This window comes from Myotis daubentonii, chromosome 11 (genome assembly GCF_963259705.1).
Source record: "Myotis daubentonii chromosome 11, mMyoDau2.1, whole genome shotgun sequence".
Classification (NCBI taxonomy): domain Eukaryota; kingdom Metazoa; phylum Chordata; class Mammalia; order Chiroptera; family Vespertilionidae; genus Myotis; species Myotis daubentonii.
In genome coordinates this window covers 2,027,667-2,048,186 of record NC_081850.1, presented here as the reverse complement: position 1 = coordinate 2,048,186, position 20,520 = coordinate 2,027,667, and the positions used below count along the sequence as shown (strand labels likewise).

Sequence of the window (20,520 nt, the reverse complement as noted above, 5' to 3'; positions counted from 1 at the left end):
CCCAGGTTCGATTCCGGTCAAGGGCATGTACCTGGGCTGCGGGCACATCCCCAGTGGGGGATGTGCAGGAGGCAGCTGATCGGTGTTTCTCTCTCATCGATGTTTCTAACTCTCTGTCTCTCTCACTTCCTCTCTGTAAAAAATCAATAAAATATATTTAAAAAAAAAAGAAGAAAGTGGAGTGAAATGTTTAAACTGCTGAGAGACAAAAGCAAACAAAACCCTAGAATTCTGTAGCCTGTGAAGTTCTGAAAGGTAAAGAATAGACTTGCTCACACAGACAAAAATGGAGGGAATCTGTTGCCAGTTGACCTTCCTTGCAATAAATGTCAAAGTAGTTTTTCAGAGAGAAGGAAAGGTCAGAAACTCGGATCAATACAAAGGAAGGAAGAACATTAGAGAAGGAATAAAGGTAAAGAAAAAACTTATTGTTTCTTAATTTAATAGGTAAATTTCTTCAAAATAATACCTATAATGCATTTAATAATTACAGATTATGTAAGTGAAATGAATGACGACAATGATACAAGGAATAGGAGGGGAGAGTTAAGAATATTTTGTTATAGGGTACTGCATTACCTGTGAAGTGGGATAGTGTTATTTGAAAGTGGACTTGGTTAGTTGTGAATGTATTCTACAAACTCTAGGGCAACCACTAAAAACAGAGAAAGACGTATAACTGATATTTGAAGAAAGGCAGAAGATAAAATTAGGAACAAAGAACAGGGCAGTAATCACTAAACATCAATGGTTTAAATACAGCAAGTAGAAGACATACTGTCAGAGTGGACCAATAAGCAAGATCCAAATATATGTTGTCACAAAAAAACCCCACCCATTTTAAATAAAAGACATATAACTTAAAAGTAAAGATATACCATGCTAACACCAATCAAAAGAAAGTAGGTGTAGCTATATTAATTTCAGGAGGAACAGAGCAAGAAAGTTATCAGGATAAAGAGGGTTATTACATAATGATGGAGGGGTTGATTCTCCAAGAAGACATTACACTCCTTAATGTGGCTGCACTAATAGCAAAGTAGCACACTGAGGCAAAAGCTGATAGAACTGCAAAGAGAAGTAGAGGACTCCACTATTTTGGTTGAACACCCCTCTATCAGAAACAGATCCAAAAGGCAAAAATCAGCAAGGACATATTTGAACTCAACAGCACCATCGATCAAGTGCACACAACGGACAATTGCAGATTATGCAGAATACAGTTCTCAAGCTCACATGGAACATTTCCCAAGATGGACCACATTTTGGGCCCTAAAGTACACGCTCACAAATGTAAAAGAATAGAAATCATACAATGTCTGCTCTCAGACCACAGTGGAATTTAACTAGAAATCAGTAACAGACAAAATCCCAAAATACTTGTGGATTAAGTAATATACTTCTAAATAACACATGGGTCAAAGAAAAAAATCTCAACAGAAATTTAAAAAATAATTTGAAGTAAATAAAAATAAAACCAAAATTAGTGTTATGCATTAAAGCAGTGATTTGAGGGAAATTTATAGCATTGAATGCATATTAGAAAGGACGATCTAGGAGAACCAAGATGGCGGCATAGGTTAACGCCAGAGTTTGCTGCTTTGAACAACTACTTCAAAAGTGAAACCAAAAAACGGAAGATTACATCACCCAGAACCACAGGAACGCTGGCTGAGTGGAAGTCCTACAACTAGGAGGAAAGAGAAACGCACACGGACACTCAGAGGAGGTGCAGTGCTGAAGTCAAATTCTGAGGTGCGGAGTGCGCGGAGCGGGTGGGCGGCGGAGGGTGCGGTTGGCGTTTTCAATCGGGAGGGAGTCGCAGACTCTGAGCTCCAGATACAGGCGAGTCTTTAGGGACCCAGACTCAAACGGGAGAAGCGGGACTGTCTGGCTTCGGTCAGAGCGAGTGCAGCTTTCTCTCCGAGCTTTGCAGCAGGTGTTGGGACTCAGAGAGGCAGAGCCCCTGGGGACAGGACTGAGAGCCGCCATAACTGCTCTCTCCGGCCCACCCTGTTGATCCTGTTCGACCCGCCCTGCCCAAGCCCTGCACAGAGGCATTTGCCGGATAGCCTCAGGCAAAGGCTAGATTAGCACCTCCCTAGAGGACAGAAGTTCTCTCACTGCTGACAGAGCTGATTCTCATAGCCACTTGGCCTGGAGGTCCAACCCTCCCTGGAATTAGCTACAACAATCAAGATTTAACTATAAGACTGTGAACAAAGACCACTAGGGGGTGCACCAAGGAAGCATAACAAAATGCGGAGACAAAGAAACAGGACAAAATTGTCAATGGAAGATATAGAGTTCAGAACCACACTTTTAAGGTCTCTCAAGAACTGTTTAGAAGCTGCCGATAAACTTAATGAGATCTACAAGAAAACTAATGAGACCCTCGATCTTATATTGGGGAACCAACTAGAAATTAAGCATACACGGACTGAAATAACGAATATTATACAGACTCCCGACAGCAGACCGGAGGAGCGCAAGAATCAAGTCAATGATTTGAAATGCGAGGAAGCAAAAAACATCCAACCGGAAAAGCAAAATGAAAAAAGAATCCAAAAATGCGAGGATAGTGTAAGGAACCTCTGGGACAGCTTCAAGCGTACCAACATCAGAATTATAGGGGTGCCAGAAGATGAGAGAGAGCAAGATATTGAAAACCTATTTGAAGAAATAATGACAGAAAACTTCCCCCACCTGGTGAAAGAAATGGACTTACAGGTCCAAGAAGCGCGGAGAACCCCAAACAAAAGGAATCCAAAGAGGACCACACCAAGACACATCATAATTAAAATGCCAAGAGCAAAAGATAAAGAGAGAATCTTAAAAACAGCAAGAGAAAGAAACTCAGTTACCTACAAGGGAATACCCATACGACTGTCAGCTGATTTCTCAACAGAAACTTTGCAGGCCAGAAGGGAGTGGCAAGAAATATTCAAAGTGATGAATACCAAGAACCTACAACCAAGATTACTTTATCCAGCAAAGCTATCTTTCAGAATTGAAGGTCAGATAAAGAGCTTCACAGATAAGGAAAAGCTAAAGGAGTTCATCACCACCAAACCAGGATTATATGAAATGCTGAAAGGTATCCTTTAAGAAGAGGAAGAAGAAGAAAAAGGTAAAGATACAAATTATGAACAACAAATATGCATCTATCAACAAGTGAATCTAAGAATCAAGTGAATAAATAATCTGATGAACAGAATGAACTGTTGATTATAATAGAATCAGGGACATAGAAAGGGAATGGACTGACTATTCTTGGGGGGGAAAGGGGTGTGGGGGATGCGGGAAGAGACTGGACAAAAATCGTGCACCTATGGATGAGGACAGTGGGTGGGAAGTGAGGGTGGAGGGTGGGGCGGGAACTGGGAGGAGGGGAGTTATGGGGGGGAAAAAGAGGAACAAATGTAATCTGAACAATAAAGATTTAATTAAAAAAAAAACAACGATCTAAACCAATAATACAAGGTTCCCCTTTAGGAAACCAGGAAAAGAAAAGTTAAATCCAAAGTAAGCAGAGAAGGACAATAAAAAAAAAAATTAGAGCAGAATCAATGACATTTTAAATAAGAAATCAATAGAGAAAAATCAACAAAACTAAAAGCTGGTTCTTTGAAAAGATCAATAAAATGTATAAGCTTCTAATCAGGCTAAGGAAAAAGAGCGTTAAAATAAGAAATAAAAGGGGATATCACCACAGATCCCACGGACATCAGAAGGGTAATAGAGGAATACTCCCACCCATGGCCACAAAATTAACCACCTTCCAGAAATAGCACTGGGCTAGGAGGGGTCACTGGTCAGTGCTGTGCAACATTCAGGGAACAGATCACACAATTATCTGCGGGGCGTTCAGAGACAAAAGCAGACAGAACACAGACTTCAAGCCACGATGGAGCCACAGGACTCCAGACGGAGGGGACTGGCAACAAATAAGCATCAATGGAGAACCGAGACGTTACTGTAACCGTCCACAGGGCGGCTACAGGTTCCTCCGCGAATCCAGACACAGCCTTCCCACCACCTCCGACCGGCTCTCCGGCCCTTGGCGAGCTGCAGGCCCTGCTTCCGCCCCCCGTCCCGGGCCCCGCCCCCCCGAGTCCCGGGCCCCGCCCCCGACGCGCTGCAGCCCTTGCTTCCGGCCCCCCGTCCCGGGCCCCGCCCCCCCAAGTCCCGGGCCCCGCCCCCGACGCGCTGCAGCCCTTGCTTCCGGGCCCCCGTCCCGGGCCCCGCCCCCCCCAAGTCCCGGGCCCCGGGCCCCGCCCCCGACGTGCTGCAGCCCTTGCTTCCGGCTCCCAGTCCCGGGTCCAGCCCTCCGGCGCCGCCGAAGGCTCCGCACGCTGGCCTCGCTTCCGGCGCCCAGACGGAAACGTCACTTCCGGTTTTTTCCAGGGGGCGGTTCCGAGGTGAGTCACTGTGCCAGTACCTAAGATGGTCGCTGGCCCATTCACCGCAGTGGCCAATGGAGGAGAAGCAGGCGCGAACCCGGAGTTGCCCGGCTCCGCCATGGCAGCCGGGGGCGTGGCTTCCGGCGGCCCGAGCCTGCGAGTCGGGTAGGCCGGTCGGGCACAGGCGGCGGCTGACAGGCGCTCCTCCTCCTTCTCCTCCTCCTCCTCTTCCTCCTCTTCCTCCTCTTCCTCCTCTTCCGACGGCGCGGCTGGTGCCCAGGCGGACTGTCGACCCCCAGCTCGCGGCCCTGCAAGGCTCCAGGGCCGCTCTGGGGGATGGACCAGGGGAAGATGGACGAGAATGAATGGGGGTACCACGGAGAGGGCAACAAGAGCCTGGTTGTGGCCCACGCGCAGGTGAGCGACAGGCGTCGGCGCGTCCGGGACCCTCACCCTGCCCGACTGTTTCCGCGTCCCCCCAGCACCCCGCGGTGCGGGTCGGTTCCGCTCGTCCCAGACCCCTGCCCGTGCCCCCCCAGAGTCACACCTTCCCCCTCGCGTCGGTTTCCGTCCCCGCTTCGTCACCCCCGCCCCCAGGTCGGTGCAGCGGCCCCCAGTGTCTTCCCCGCCAGGTCACCTCCCTTCCCTCGGGTCAGCTCCGCGTCCCCCCCGGCACCCTCTTGGGTCGCTTCCGCGTCCCCGCAGTGTCATCCGCCCTCCCGGGGTGAGCTCCCTCCACTCCGTGTCACCATCCCTGGTCAGTTTCCCCGGCCTCCCGGCCCCCCGACTCCTGGCCGCCGTGGGCAGAGCGTGCGCGGCGCGGGTGGGGAAGAAGCCCGGGGGCTGTGGACCTTCCGCCCGGGCGCAGGCTCCGGGCCGCCAGAGTTGCTGCTCTGCTGCGGCTGCTAATCGTGGAGCATTGCCCATACGCTTTTTGCAGAATCTTTTAGAATTGAGAGTTTCCCCTTTTTAAACCTCCCGTCCTTACGCCTCCCTTTCTGAGTGAGGGTGAAAGTTTCGGAAAGCGCGGTAAGAACTCCCGGGAGGTGACCCCGGGAAGAGAAGCTGCACTTGCGCGAAGGCCCAGGTCCCGGACCTGCTGCCTGCTGACACCAGCGGCAGGAATGCGTGGCGGGGGGAGGGGTCAGGAGCAGATCGCAGTTCTCCCGCGGCCTGGCCCAGCCCGCTTTTCTGCGTTTGCAGAGTGAACTAGCCCCAGAACCGCCGCTGTGTAATTGCTGAAAGATGAGGGAGCAGGAGCTGGACAAGTTATGCCTGGCAAGTGAGCTAAGATACCTGGGCCAGTCCAGAGCTCTACGGGATGGCGCCTGGCCCTGCCATTCCAGTGCTGGGTCAGCTGTAGGGTCAGTTGCAGTCACCCCGGCGACCCCTATGCACCGCCACAGTCTGAAAACGTAAGAACTGAGACTATACGCTTTGCTCAAGATCTTTAGATGAATTAATAATGGACACGGCTCCACCTGAAGCTGTTCTCTGTGCAGGCAGCTGGGCCCCGTTGTGTTTCGAGGTCAGGCAAAGCATGGGGTATTCCAGCATGAGTCCCTTTTGTTGTTGGGTTACTGTGGTGATGCACAAGCCTCTCACAAAACCAATACTCTTCTTCCAGCTCCTTAGTGAGACTGGATAGTGTATCTTCATCTGGAGTAAAGCTAAGCTGTTTTAGTGGGGGCTGATGTACTGAGTTTCAAAAAGACTGTTGGACAAAGAAGCAAGTTCCAGACTCAGAATACTACCAACCATGCCCACAAAATTAACCACCTTCCAGAAACAGAACGCACTGGGCTAAGAGGGGTCACTGGTCAATGCTACGCAACATTTAGGGACTAGTTTACACCCACTACCTTCCAAGGTGGAAGGTCAGAGGCATCAGGCACTCACACGCCTTCGCCACCCCTGACAAGGGCTTGTCCACCTCTAGGGTGGTTGCCCGCCCCCCTTGTTGCATGCCTGTTGTTGGGGTGGTGGGTTTTTTCTTTCTTTTTTCCTTTTAAACTCAGTCACCAGGCTGCCCTGGACCCATGGTTTTCATTCTGTGTTTTAAATCTAAATTTGTTCTGCTGTGCTCATGCCTGGCTGTTGGGGCTCATCATTTGAACCTGAAGATGATCCTTGTAAGTAGTCTGGTAAGAAAGTGTCCCTACCAAGTGACGGCACTGAGTGAAGGGAGGACTGTGCCCCTGGGATGTGAAGAAGCCTTTGTACTTTGCCTGGGCCTGAGGACGGGGAGGAGAGAGCCTGGGAGGCCTTTCAGGTTTGTCCTGTGCCCAGGGAGAGGGTGTGTGCAAGTGGGAGAGAAGATGGACGGCTGAGCACAGGATTCCCGCACCTGCCGGTGGACTCCCCAGACGCCCTCATTCATTCCCAGGCAGAGAGCTGCCTTCCCCACTTTTTGTTTTTAATGTATTTTTATTGCTTTCAAAGAGGAAGGGAGAGGGAGAAATAGAAACATCAATGATGAGGGAGAATCAATGATCAGCTGCCTCCTGCACTCCCCACACTGGGGATCGAGCCCGCAACCTGGGCATGTTCCCCGACTGGGAATCGTATCGCGACCTCTAGTCCATAGGTCGACACTCAACCACTGAGCCACACCGGCCAGGCCCCACTTTTTTCTAGATCAGGAGATAGTTACTTTCTTGGAGAGGGCATCATTTACTTTCTGATTGAAAGGTCCCTATAAAGTGAGCAATCTGTTCTCTACTCACCAGCTCAGAACACGGCGTGCCTTCAGGCAGCCAGTCCTGCGGCCTGGCATCTGCACTGAAGGAACATGAGATGAAAGACAGACAGTCTTCCAGGGCTCAGGAGCTGTGAGGAGCATGGGGCTTGTAAAATGGGGCCTGGAAACAGAAGAGCTAAGTGCAGGCCATAGGAGGACCGTGGCATGGGGGTGGTCTCAGGGCCCAACGTGAAGAAAGGAGAGTGTGAGACCCTAATGGCAGACCAGTTCCCTGGCAGATTGCTGTCAGCTTCCTCGTGGCCCCTTCAGGCATCCTGTGTCTGTCACCCTCAACCTGGTGCTCAGCACCCTTGGGTCCAGCTGTGCAGTTTAACCCTTTCCCAGGCCCTGGCCCTTGGCCCTTGGCCCACAGCTTGGCACTGTGTCCCAGTGGGTGCCTGGAGGCCCATGCACTGACCTCATGCAAAGTCTTGGGCAAGGGCATTTCCCTGTGGGCAAGAGAGGGTGCTGTCACTTGTCCTGGTGACCATGCCACACTTCTGCTCACTCTGAGCTATGGCTAGCGAAGCCCAGGCTGCCCTCATGTGCTGCCGGGATTTCTGTCTGTGTGGCTTTCACATCTGCACTTACCCTTCTTCACCTTTGTCTTGTTGGTTTGGCTCAGTGTCCTGTCCTGTGAAGGTCACTGTAAGTCTGGTTTATAATTTGATCTCTTAAGTGTCTCCAGTGGTGGTGGGAGTCAGACGGGGCAGGCCAGGCAGAGAGCTGCCCCCAGGCCTTGAGCTGCCTCCGGCTGCCCTCACCTATGGGGTGCAGGGCAGACAGTGGCTCACTCCCTTCATCACACCAGGCTGTTGTGACAAGCAAAATGAAAGACCTGCCAACAAAGGTCACTTATCAGAAGCATGTAGGAAGCTGCTCATGTCTGATCTTTCCGGTTTTGCAGCCTTCCTAAGATTAAGGGGGCGCGGGGGGAGGGGGCGACGGTGGTGAAGCCCTCTGGCGGTCCTCTGGGTCCTGAAGATGTGACGTTCCTGCAGTCGGGCCATCGGACTGCGCCCTTCCTCTCTTGCATTTTAGGATTTCTAGTTTGTAGGTCATACTTCTTAATGTATGTGTTGGAAGCAAATAAGAATTGTTCTGTTCTATTGTTTTTTTAAAAATGACTTTTCCTGCCCTAACCGGTTTGGCTCAGTGGATAGAGCGTCGGCCTGCGGACTGAAAGGTCCTAGGTTCGATTCTGGTCAAGGGCATGTACCTTGGTTGTGGACACATCCACAGTAGGAGGTGTGCAGCAAGCAGCTGATCGATGTGTCTCTCTCATCGATGTTTCTAACTCTCTATCCCTCTCCCTTCCTCTCTGTAAAAAAGCAATAAAATATATATTTTAAAAAATGACTTTTCCCAACTCCTGGGCCACTCCCTTCTTTCATTTTTTCCTGAATCTAGTTGAAAGAGTCTTAACCTTTTGTTGCCTCTAGATTTTTTTAAGTAACTAATTCTGTATTTGAGATTTTTAATTCTATCCATACAGGTTGATACAGTAGATGTGACTTCTTTCTTGGTAAGAACTCATTAGAGACTGCATGTGGCTCCCGTCTGTTTGCACCTGCAGTTGAATGATGAGAATTTGTTATTTCCCAACTGTGTTTCTTTTGGTGGTTTCCAGTCCCAGCCTTGGTGAGTGCTGCGCCTGCTTTCCTAGCATCGAGGTCTGCCCAGCTAGGCCTGGGCTCCCAAGGTGGCATGGCTCCCCAGCCTCCTCCTCAGTCAGAACTCAGGGCAGCAGTGGCCCCGTGTATCAGTGAGGGAAGGAAGGTTTCGGTGTGTGCAGCAGAGGAACGACTGCAGCGCCGGCTGCCCCGCCTCCACATGGCAGCCACTGGTGCACCTGCTCCATAACCCTCGTGTGGCCTGGGAGCACTGGGGCCTTGCTAGCTCCTCCAAGACTCACTGTCACCCATGCAGGGTTTGTCATTACAAATCGTTCTGCTTCTCCTCTGGCTGTCACACCAGCCATCGCTTCAGGGACCGTCTAGTCTCCTCTGTTTCCGCCCCTGAGTGTCCTTCCCTGCCTGTCACGTGGACGAGTAGCTCCACTGTCCCCTCCCCACCTCACGGTCTGTCTGCGCCGGCGTCAGCTGTGCAGTGGTGGTGGGTCCAGATGGGGCTGCCAGCCTGGGAAGGAACGGGTCCTCCCTTCTGGCCTCGATGGGGTGGGCTCCCCTCGGCGAGATGTCTCGTCTCTCTGTTTTGTCTGAGGCTGTCCACCCAGCACCATGTCCCACCCCCGTCTCCCAACCCCACTGTGGGCCTGTGGTGCGTTACTCGGTGGGTCACCTGGCGTTGACCTGGCCAGGTGTTGTCACAGATGCTCCGAGAGGCCACCCAGGTTGGGGCTGTCAGGGCGACTGCAAAAAACAGCCTCACTGAGAAGCACCTGAGCCATCGGACACCCAGGGCAGCTCCTCGAGGGTGTCATTCCTCTGCAGCTGCTTGTCAGGCTCCCTTTCCCTTAACTATCGCCTGGCCTTTGACTCCTGGGGGTCTTCGGGAGGCCTGGTTCTGCGTCATCATCCAGAAGGCTAGGCTGCCCTGCGACAGCGAGGCTGCAGCCTGAGACACCAGTGAGGGTACCCGCAGCCCACGGGCCAGCCTCCCCTGGGTGTTTGCCTGAGGCCCTAACCCTTTAATTCCACCCACAGGTTCACTCTCTCTGGCTTCAGGGGGCAGGTCTCCTTTTTAATATATTGGTTTTTATAGTCTTTTATTTGTATTCAATATCAGCTATTGCTTCCTCTTCAGTTCCAGAAAATCCTATATAATAAAACCCTCGTATGCAAATTAACCGAACAGCATAAAGACCGGTCGCTTTGACGCGCACAGGGGGAGCGCCGCTCAGCCAGAAGTCAGGCTCAGAGCCTCTCCCGCCTCCACTGCGGGCGGGAGGTAAGGAGCAAGAGGTCCTGGACTGCGAGAGGGCACAGGCCGGGCTGAGGGGTCCCCGCCCCCACCAGTGCACGAAGTTTCTAGACCTCTAGTATAGAATGTTAGGAAAAAGAAACCAGGAAGCACCCAGTATTTCCACACTAAGAAAATAATTTTTGTTAACACTCTGGGGCACTTCCCTCCATTATATGGTTTTATTGGGTGCTTAAGAATCCTTTGGCCTGCCCAGTGTGGCTCAGTGAGCATCGACCCATGGACCAAGATGTCACTGGTTTGATTCCCAGTCAGGGCACATGCCTCGGTTGTGGGTTTGATCCCCAGTAGGGGGAGTGTAGGAGGTAGCTGATGATTCTCTTTCTCTCTCCCTCTCCCTTCCTTTCTCAAAAAAAAAAAAAAAAAAAAAATCAATAAAAAATATATTTTTAAAAAAGAATCCTTTGTTTCCATTTTCCTGCCTTTCCACCTAACCTTGCAGCCTAACTATGTACCCTTCACACACGTCTCCGGGGCTGCAGAGCACTCGGGCAGCCAGTGCGGGCAGGCATTTGTGAGGCTGTGCTTTTAGAGCTATTCTGAGCCTTGCTTTGCTGGGCATCCTGGTGTTTCGATGACTTGCTGTTCTCAGAATGTATCGGAGGCACCTCTGCCAGGCCCACCCTCCTCCCCCATCACCCCTGGGACCGTCGCAGCACGGAAAGCTTCCTGCTTCTTTTATAAATGACAGTTGTACCCTTAACTCTGTGTTTTTTGAGGTTGTTTATATGTGTCATTCCTGCACGCAGTGACTGTTTTAGTTTTTTGAAATCACTGATTCTCATGTGGGGTGCCAAGGTGTAAGTGAGTGTGCCTCACTCCCTGTCCTGCTGGGGGCAGAGCTGCCCGGCCCCTCTCTTAACTTTCTTGGCATCGTGTCCTAGACATTGAGAAGAAGGCACATTTCAGACGCCTGCGTTCCCATGTCTGTTTAGAGAGAAAGGAGTTGTCTTCACAGCTGGTTAGACCTGGTGCAGTGGCAGCCCTGGCGCTCACTGGGGCAGCAGTGCCCACTCCCCCCTGGGCACCTCCCCGAGGTCAGCCGAGGCAGCCTGCCCTTCAGCCATGGTAGCCCTAGGACTAGGTGTCTTTCTGCCAACGAGGGCCGGTGAGGTTGATTTCTCACCTTTCTCTGCCGTCCATCTGAATGGGTATTGCTGGCTCCATAGCTGGCCTCTTGGCATGACCTGTGGCCACTGGCCCTCATAGGGCAGCAGTGCTGGCCTTGCAGAACAGGTGCACACTGAGTGCGGTTGTTTGAGGGGACTGGCCCTCAGGAGGACACTGTAGTTCCCTAGGGTGGGCTGGTAACATTGAGATCGTTTTCCATTTTATTTAGAATCAGCAACACTTTTATATGAGTAGTAAAGTCTTTTGTACATTCTTATTTCCTTAAGTTAAATTCCTGGGAGTGGGCTGGCTTGATCAGGAGGCACAGGTATTCCTGGTTGCCCTGTGGCCCCAGTGTGTCCTCTGGTGGGGGCACTGGGTGTTCAGGCCAGCGGGCTGCCTATGAGGTTTCCACCTCCAGGCTTCTGAGGACAGCCCCCAAGCTGCCCAACCCCTCCTGCACACCCTGCCCCTCCCTCCCCTCCTCCCCCGGCTGTGGGTGGCACTAATCACCCTTTGCTTTCTTTTCCAATAGCGTTGTGTGGTACTGCGTTTTCTGAAGTTTCCTCCCAATAGGAAGAAGGTAAGATCTGTTGAGTTTGCTACCCAATCATTAAGACAATTACTTAGGAACACTTTGATTTTATTTATGATGTAGAAGTATTAATGCTCATTATAGAAATTTAAATATGACACAGCATTCAGTACAGAATGTGGTGTGTCTGATTCCTGCAGGACCCAGTGCTTGGTGGGGTCACTGTGGGGAGTCCTTGGGCGCTGAGCTAGGAATCGCCCGTTCAAGTCAGAGAGCCCTGTGGTTGGCGGGGACCCCGAGGGCCGGGTCTCAGCTTGGCGTTTCCCCTTCTGTGAACATGAAGTCTGGGATGCTGGCAGGTAGGCGGCATTGCAAGTCCCAACAGGCAGTTCAGATGGAGCCTTGGTTTCTATTTGCTGAGTCACCCAAGCCCAGGACTGTGGACACCCTCAGAGCTGTTGCTGCTCTGTAGCCTCGCTGACCTCTGGGAGGCAGTGACCCTGGAGGTGGGGTGTCGCTGTGGTATTCATCCAAATTTCAGTGGGTGCAGGGCTCAGTAAGGGAGCCCTTCCTCTTTGTGGCCCTAGGGCAGCAGTGGTCGGCAAACTGCGGCTCGCGAGCCACATGTGGCTCTTTGGCCCCTTGAGTGTGGCTCTTCCACAAAATACCAACTTCTGCGCATGGGCCACGAAGTTTCAATCGCACTGTACGTGCACGCCCACATGTGGTATTTTATGGAAGAGCCACACTCAAGGGGCCAAAGAGCCGCATGTGGCTTGCGAGCCGCAGTTTGCCGACCACTGCCCTAGGGGAAGGGAGGGAGGCACAGGAGCTGGTGTGAGCCCTGCTCCAAAGCAAAGGTAGGAGCTGTGGGCACAGCCCTCACAGTGGGGACGGGCGGGGGTGGGTGGGTGGGGAGTGGAAATCGGGCAGGACGGCCATTGTGTTTCTGTGGAATCCAAGTGGGGACCAGAGCCATCTGGGAGGCTGCCTCTAGCCCCCTTTCTCCACTCAGCATCTGCTGAGCCCAGACTCCAGCTCTGGTCAGCTTTTCCCGTTTCAATTTATTGAGGCAACAAACAATTTGCCTTTACTTATTATGTCAGTGGCGTTACCAGTGGGAATCCTGTGGTCATGCTGTCAACAAGAGGAGCTTTTTGTCAGGAGCCCTGGGCCAAGCTGTGTGGAGCCACTGGGTGTGCTCTGGGCTTTTCTGTTGGGTTTCATTCTCACACTTCACATTGCACGCGCCCTGGGATGCAGGCTGGGTCTGCGGGTGCTACAGGGCAGATGGCAGCCCAACCCAGGACTTCCCTGGAGCTCAAGCCCTGTGTCAGCACCGCCTGGACTGCCCTTGAGGACAGCTCTCTCATTCCTTAGACCTGGGATGGACTCTTTGGAGTTCTCGCCTCCACCAGGGGGAGGGACAAAGGGCTGATTTCCTGTCTCACCCAAATCTCATAGCTTATTGGCTCCTTAAGAACATTTAACTTGGGAGAAAATATTTTATTCTCTATTTAGAGGCTGAAGAATAAAATATAAATATGTAGTGATTTTTGGACAGGAGAGATTTTCAAAGTCGATTCCTCGGAAGCGTGCATGAGCTGCTGGTGGAATCCACTGGTGTTCCTGGCACAGGTGTGGGTCACGTGCGCCCTGGATAGAAGGCAGAGGTGGGCCTGGGAGCTGAGGGGACAGAAGCTCCAGTGGGTCTGGCGGTGTCCTTGGCGAGGCTCACCTTCCTCCGCGTCCACGACCGCCATCTCCTGTTTGTGGCCGCAGACGGGGCGCCCTGTGTGTAACCCTCGGTCCTCGCGCTAGGTCAGTAAGGCCTTCCTGTGCTTCTTTGTTGCAGGCCTCGGAAGAAGTATTCCAGCACCTACAAAACATAGTGGACTTTGGCAAAAATGTCATGAAAGAGTTTTTGGGGGAGAACTATGTTCATTGTGGGGTAAGTGGTTTCATTTATGGAGTCTAAGTTCATGGGCAAGATCTGTCTCAATAATACCAGCTTCTCAACTACAGTTTGGAACTCTGAGCTTGATAGTTCCTCATGTTAGAGTTTCCAAGTGGTTTGTTTTTCGCGTTTGCTGTGTTGTGAGGTAGCAGAGCAGGTAGTATTATTCCCATTTTCCAGCTGAAAAGCCTGCCGTTCAGAGAGACCATGTGATACCTGTGAGGGTGCCTGTCACAGAGTCTGTAGTTTGGACACTCGGGGAGGAGACGGTGTAGGAAGCCACCGTGGCTTTGGTCCATGCCTGGGACAGCTGTCTTAGTATCTGTTGGCCTTGCTGCCTGTTTTAAATCAGGGCACTGAACAGACTACTGTTAGTAACTAACAGGTTTGTCACTTTGCACACAGAGAGCACTGCTCCGTTTTGCAGATCCTATGCCTTGCATCTGTCCTAGGAAAAATGATAACTAGGAGGTTAAGGGCACCTGTGAAGCTGAAGGGTTGCCAGGCAAAGTAGGTTTTAAATGACTCTGACAGCAAAGCATCCTCCAAGAAGGTCCCTTGACAAGCTTAGGATGTATGGAGGTGGCTGCGGGTGTCCCTCAGGCTGCAGCCTTGACTGAAGGCATCAGACCCTTTCCAGGGTGGCCCAGCCATGGAGCTGGCAGGGTGGTGCGGCTTTTGGCTGGGGTTCTCAGAACCTCCCCACGTGGATTTACTGCAGGGCTCTGAGGGTCCTTGAGACTCAGCCCAGGCTCCCCCCCACTTGACCTGAGAGATGACCTGGCCCAAAGTTGTGTCTGTCCCTTCCACAGTATCCTGCGGCCTTGCAGGTCAGCCCACGCAGAGTGGAAGGCCTGCAGGGAGCTGCAGGCTGTGCGTGGAGTCCCAGGGGGCGGGCGCACCTGCCCCTGCGGAGCCTCTCTCCGTATCACAGCGCTGAGGCTCCAGACCTTTCCCCTGGCAGGGCCAGTGCGGAGGGTGGTGGGAGGTGAGGGTGTCCCCTGGCCCAGGGCACACATGCTCTGCCATCCACAGTGGATGGGGCCCTGGGTGCGTGAGGTGAGGCCACAGGTCGCTTCCTGGGAACATGCATTCTGTTGACACCTCCACATGGAGACAGCACCTGAGTGAACACAGCTTGTCATGCCCCCAGGCAGACGTGATGTCCCCAGGGGACCGCCACTCAGGCCTGGCCCCACTGGATGGTGGCATCCAGAGCACAACTCTGATCCGCACACGGCCAACAGGCAGAGTCAGCTTGTGTGGATGCCGCCTGGTGGGAAGTGGGCCAGATGCAGTCGGGTGAGCGTTTCCCCCCCTCTGTGTCCTGGGACAGATACAACCAGCCCCGTGGTGAGAGCACGAGGCCCAACAGCACCCACCTCGTGCCTGCGCTGCCTTCGGGCCTGCCCAGCTGGTTTGGGGACTGGTCTGGGCTGGTTTCCGTGTGAACTGGCGGTTAGCCAGTGGGGACGAGGCTGTCCCTTTATGCCTACAGATGTCTGCATCTTAAATCCTTGGGGTAGTGGAGACCCTGGTGAATTTTAGAAGTTTAGCCTCGCTTTTGTAGGCCTCAGCCTCCAAGTTTGGGTGCCCCTGGGCGGCCCGGACTTCACCTTTACCCTGACACGATGGGGGCATGGGCCAGGCCGGCATGTGTGGTGAGTGAGGGTGCCGTTCTCCTGAGGGAGCTCCTGGGAGACTGCGAACGTGCTGCTCCCCGTTGGCCTCCAGTCTGGGCGGCCCTTCTCCTCTGCAGCCTCCCGACATCCCTTTGAGGGCAATGCCTGTCATCAGGGAAGCCGGTGTGGCCACATCTTCCAGGTACACTTCCTGGGAGGGTTCTGTGCTCTTCCAGTTTCCCTAAGTTAATACCACGTGCCCTGCTGATGCCCACTGCCTCCCAAGGCTCTGAGGCGCCATCTGTCTGTCTGGCAGGTGATGGCACAGTTCACAGGGTCATGAGTCTGAAGCAAGGGTTGGTCAATGTAACCAAATGCTAGGAAGGGTGCCTACTACCAACATTTTATTCTGACTTAAAACACAAATAGAACTCATTATAAAATCAGGAATTTAAAGTTGTTTAAAGAAATAAATTCTACTTTTTACCTTGGTGACTATGAACTTAGGCGGGGGAGTCACAGATGCGTTTCAAGAGTAGCTGAGCCACTTTGAGCTCTGGACTTGACCCCCTCGGTCCTCTGCACGTGTCTGTCACTTGATGATTCCAGCAGGGCCTGCCTGCCTGCCTTTCCCAGCCGAGGCATCAGGACACCTGCGCAGGCCTGAGCTGCTGTGCTGGCCCTGCCCCCAGCCTTGCCCCAGGGTGCGGGGCTGAGGTGTTTCTCTGAGGGTGGGTCTGGAGGCAGTTCTTTTTTTTTTAATTTTTTAAAATTTTTATTGATTTCAGAGAGGAAGGGAGAAGATATAGATAGAAACATCAATAATGAGAGAGAATCATTGATCAGCTGCCCGCTGCACACCCCCTACTGGGGATCGAGCCTGCAACCCAGGCATGTGCCCTTGACAGGAATCGAACCTGGGACCCTTCATTCCCCAGGCCGACGCTCTATCCACTGAGCCAAACCAGCTAGGGCTGGAGACAGTTCTTTATCTTTCCTGCACAATGTCTGCTCACTTCCTACCTTTGGTTTGTTTAAAGTGGAGTAAGACCTTGGGCTTTGGTGAATGTCTAAGTTTTGAATTTTCAAATGTTTATAATTTCCCCTTTTCCATTGTTTCACCTTACCTAATTCAGAACTAAATTTTTAGCAACTCACCTTTTATCAGTTTATAGCATGTGTAGGTAAATGACAAAATTCATGAGGTCAGCTCACACAGCATGCTAGGAAGTGGAAGGTTGAAGCCAGGCCCACTGCAGAAGCACGTGGGAGGCCCGGGCAGGCCTCAGCGTTCACATCCTAGGCTGGTCTCCTGTGTCCTGTGGGGCTTCTCCAGAGCATCAGGAGATGGTGAGCAGCACCAGGCAGCATTAGGACGATGGTGAGCAGCACCAGGCAGCATTAGGACGATGGTGAGCAGCACCAGGCAGCATTAGGACGATGGTGAGCAGCACCAGGCAGCATTAGGACGATGGTGAGCAGCACCAGGCAGCATTAGGACGATGGTGAGCAGCACCAGGCAGCATTAGATGATGGTGAGCAGCACCAGGCAGCATCAGGAGATGGTGAGCAGCACCAGGCAGCATTAGGATGATGGTGAGCAGCACCAGGCAGCATCAGGAGATGGTGAGCAGCAGCAGGCAGCATTAGGACGATGGTGAGCAGCATGAATTAAGACTCCTTCTTCAGGAAATTTCAAGGAGCAGCAATGTGGAGAGAAGTTGCTCTTTGTTTTTTGCCCAGATGCACAGCCTGCTGGGCCCTGAGTCCCGTGGCGGATCGCCCTCAGGAGTCTCACCTGAGATTAGTATTCCATCAGACCCCTTTCCTTGAGCTCCTCCTCGGGGGAGTGGGAGAGGCTCAGGGTGTCTGCGGAGACAGCTGCTGGGAGCGTTCGTGCCGGCAGTGGGGCCCTCCAGCCCTGCTTTGCCGCATGGACACCACGAGGAGAGGCCAGGGCTCGTGAGGACACTGACTGGGTGGTGGGCCGCTGCTGGTCACCACCTGGCACCAGCCACTGAGCAGGGCTGCCGCTCCCAGGGCTTCTGTTGAATCGGGACATGGCCTTTAAGTAACAGAGCAGCCTTTCTTCCTGAGGCCCACACACTAGTCCTGAGGACGTTTTGATGTGCTGAATACACGTCCCATAAATGTGCGTCTGCACCACTGTCAGTGTGCGGCTACGCGGCATCCAGTGCGTTCAGTGCCGTGCGGCTCATGCTGCTGTCTGTCCTTACAGGAGGTGGTCCAGCTGCCTTTAGACTTTGTGAAGCAGCTCTGCTTAAAGATACAGTCCGAACGACCAGGTAAGGGTTTCTCACTTACACATTTCCTTTGCCATTTAAGATACCCGATGTGAAGTGTGTGACATTTTTCCTCATGTTAGGTAGATGCAGCTTTCAGCAGTTCTTTTGCCAGAAACTTGATCATCAGGGTAGAGACCCCAGGAGCTTACGAAGACAATTCTGTCATCAGGTCCCCAGGCCACTGCAGAGAATGTATGACCAGGGACTAATTAATACTAAGAAACATGCAGTTGGGAGCGCGAGGGAGCCGAGGGAGTTAGGGGAGACTCGGAGAAGGGAAGGGAGGCTGCAGGGAGGCTGTAGGAGTCAAAAGGAAACCAGGTAGACCCACACCGCAAAGGAGGGCCAGGCCCACAGAGTCTGCAGCCGGAGGACCTGCCCCCAGAGCTGGAGCCCACCCAGCCTGCTTGTCCTCCTGGGGGACCAGGAGACGTGAGTTCTGTGGGCAGTACCTGCCCCATCGCCTCACATGCCTCCCCCATCACCTCCCGTACCTGCCCCATCACCTCTCATGCCTCCCCCATCACCTCCCGTACTTTCTTGAACTTAGTCATGGCTTAGTGACAGAAGCCATGTCAAAGCCTTGCCTTTCAGGGTCAGAGACAAAGCAGTAAAGCCACTGTGATTGAGATGGACATGCCTCCGCCCAAAACACAGCCAGGCAGCCACTATGTGCAGTGGCCGGTGGAGAGGTCTCCCTTGTTTGACAGGAGCAGGCAAGCCCCCAGGGCACCGTGCCTGGAGCCCCCTGTGGAGGAGGCCTAGAGGAGTGGGCTCCGTGTCGAGAGGGCTGAGGGAGGGAGGAGGTCATAGCCACGTTGAAAGCCAGGACAGCGTCTTAGCTGTTTCCTCCTCTAGAGGAAGACAGACTGAGACTTGCTCTAGGTTCTGCTGTGCAGCTGCAATGCTGCTCAGTACCATCATTTTATTTTAGAATTAGTAATTAAATGTATGCTACTTAACAGTGATAAGAACTGTGCCCCATTGTAGTGATGACTCGTCATCAGCCTTGTTCTGTGAAAGGGGAAAGGCCAGCCTCACGTGGGGTCTGGAGGTCACATGTGCCTCCGTGACTGCCCACAGCACAGCTTCCCGCAGCCCCTCTGGGGAGCTGTGTGCGTGAGCCTCCCACGGAGCCCGCAGGAGCAGGGAGAGGCTGCTGCCTCCTTCCTCTGAGGTCCTGGGTTAAGGGGCTCACAGAATTTGGGGGCAGTCCCCAAGGCCACCTCACTTCTGATGACAATTGAACATTTGGGGGTCCCTAAGACCAACCTCAGGATCTGGTAATTTACTAGAAGGACCTATAAAACTCATTGTCATTGTCATGTTACGGCTGGTCGCAGCTCAGGGACACAGGTAAGACCAGCAGGATGAAGAGGCTCTGGGGGCAGGTCCAAGGACACGGCATGTGCTTCCAGGTGTCCTTCCCCCTAGAGTCGTGTGGGGTGCGCGTCCTGCTTGCAGCAGCAGTGTGGGAGCGCACGGAGGAGTGCCACGCACAGAGGCTGCCCAGTACGGAGGCTGCCCAGCTTGGTGGGAGGGTTTTTGGAGGGTTGGGCATTAGACACAGCTGACTAGCTGCCCTCAGCCTCCAGCTTTCTGGAGGTCGAGCTGATACAGTGAGACCCAACCCACACCCTGAGTCACAGTGGTACTCCTGTGACTCAAAGGCCCCGGCAGGCAGCACTTTCAGCTGGAGGCGGCCGCCCAGGAGCTGGAGGCCAGGGCTGACCTTTCCTCCACGGGAATTGGCCAAGTGGCTGCGGGAGCGCCTTGTATCCCTGGCACTGACCCTCAGGTATTTCCCCTCTGTCTTCTAGAATCTCGCTGTGACAAGGACCTGGACACTCTCAGTGGTTATGCTCTGTGCCTTCCCAATTTAGCCAGACTTCAGACGTACCATTTTGCCGAGCACCGGCCGATTCTGTGTGTAGAGATCAAGGTGAAGTTTTGTAAAGGGGAGTGGTGTGGGGAGAAGGGAAAGGTGGGTTCAAGTTGTGAGTCCAGGGCACCTGCCAGAGCACACCTTCCCACTGAATCTCCTGCTGTCTCCACGGCCCCGCAGCCCTTCTCAGGCCCAGCACCTCCTAGAGCAGTGGTTCTCCACCTTCTGGCCCTTTAGATACAGTTCCTCATGTTGTGACCCAACCATAACATTATTTTCGTTGCTACTTCATCACTGTCATGTTGCTACTGTTATGAATCATAATGTAAATACCTGAGATGCAGGATGGTCTTAGGGACCCCTGTGAAAGGGTCGTTCGACCGCCAAAGTGGTCGTGACCCACAGGTTGAGAACCGCTGCCCTAGAGACTCCGTCTGCTTCCCGCTCCTTCCATGGTGCCACCTGCTCTGGTTTCTCCCACTGGCCAGCCCAAGGGACATGGCTCCCCAGGCCCCCAGATTCAGGCCTGTTCCCAGGTGTGGCGAAGGAGAGACAGCGGGACAGGCCCTGGCCGACAGCCACCAGCAGACGTGCTTTGGATTCCACCCTCCCCGTTTGCTTTGGAAGGTGCAGCTCGCTAGGCCCCCCTGACCTCTCCCTCTGCCATGCCCTGTGGGCCCTGTGGTGACACTACATGCTGTGTTCCAGGGGGTCAGCTTGAGGGCTGCCCTTCAGACTGGAGGGCACTCTGTTCCTTTGCTTCTGTCCTGCTCATGTGAAAGCTCCCTCGGTTTGCCGTGGCCAGGAGTCCTGAGCTGGGGGACAAGGGGTGTTGCACGTCTATTGGAGGAAGTGATTGTCGGATAAGGGCCAGGCCCCTGGCTTCATTCTGCTGCCCAGTGTCCAGGGGGCTGCTCAGGTCTTCCTCAGGAAGCTTCCCGGATGTCCAAGCCATGGTTTGTCTCCTTTTTCCAAACCTCTTCGGTGGTGATTTCCGGGTCACACCCTTGACCCTGAGC

The 20,520-nt window shown here is 53.1% G+C and overlaps 1 protein-coding gene across 3 annotated transcripts in view; it reads left to right on the top strand.

The window, feature by feature from the left end:
• The first annotated feature begins 4,505 nt into the window (after nt 1-4,505).
• The window catches only part of IPPK (inositol-pentakisphosphate 2-kinase), a 72,572-nt gene continuing 56,557 nt past the window's right edge, over nt 4,506-20,520 (top strand). Inside the window, exons 1-5 of one of the 3 annotated variants that reach the window (XM_059656280.1) lie at nt 4,506-4,820; nt 11,732-11,779; nt 13,587-13,682; nt 17,550-17,616; nt 19,437-19,558. In XM_059656280.1, coding sequence (XP_059512263.1) covers nt 4,740-4,820; nt 11,732-11,779; nt 13,587-13,682; nt 17,550-17,616; nt 19,437-19,558 — 414 coding nt within the window. In that variant the 5' untranslated portion in view covers nt 4,506-4,739. The remainder of the gene's footprint in view (nt 4,821-11,731; nt 11,780-13,586; nt 13,683-17,549; nt 17,617-19,436; nt 19,559-20,520) is intronic. The other 2 variants (XM_059656281.1, XM_059656279.1) reach the window with 2 other exon arrangements.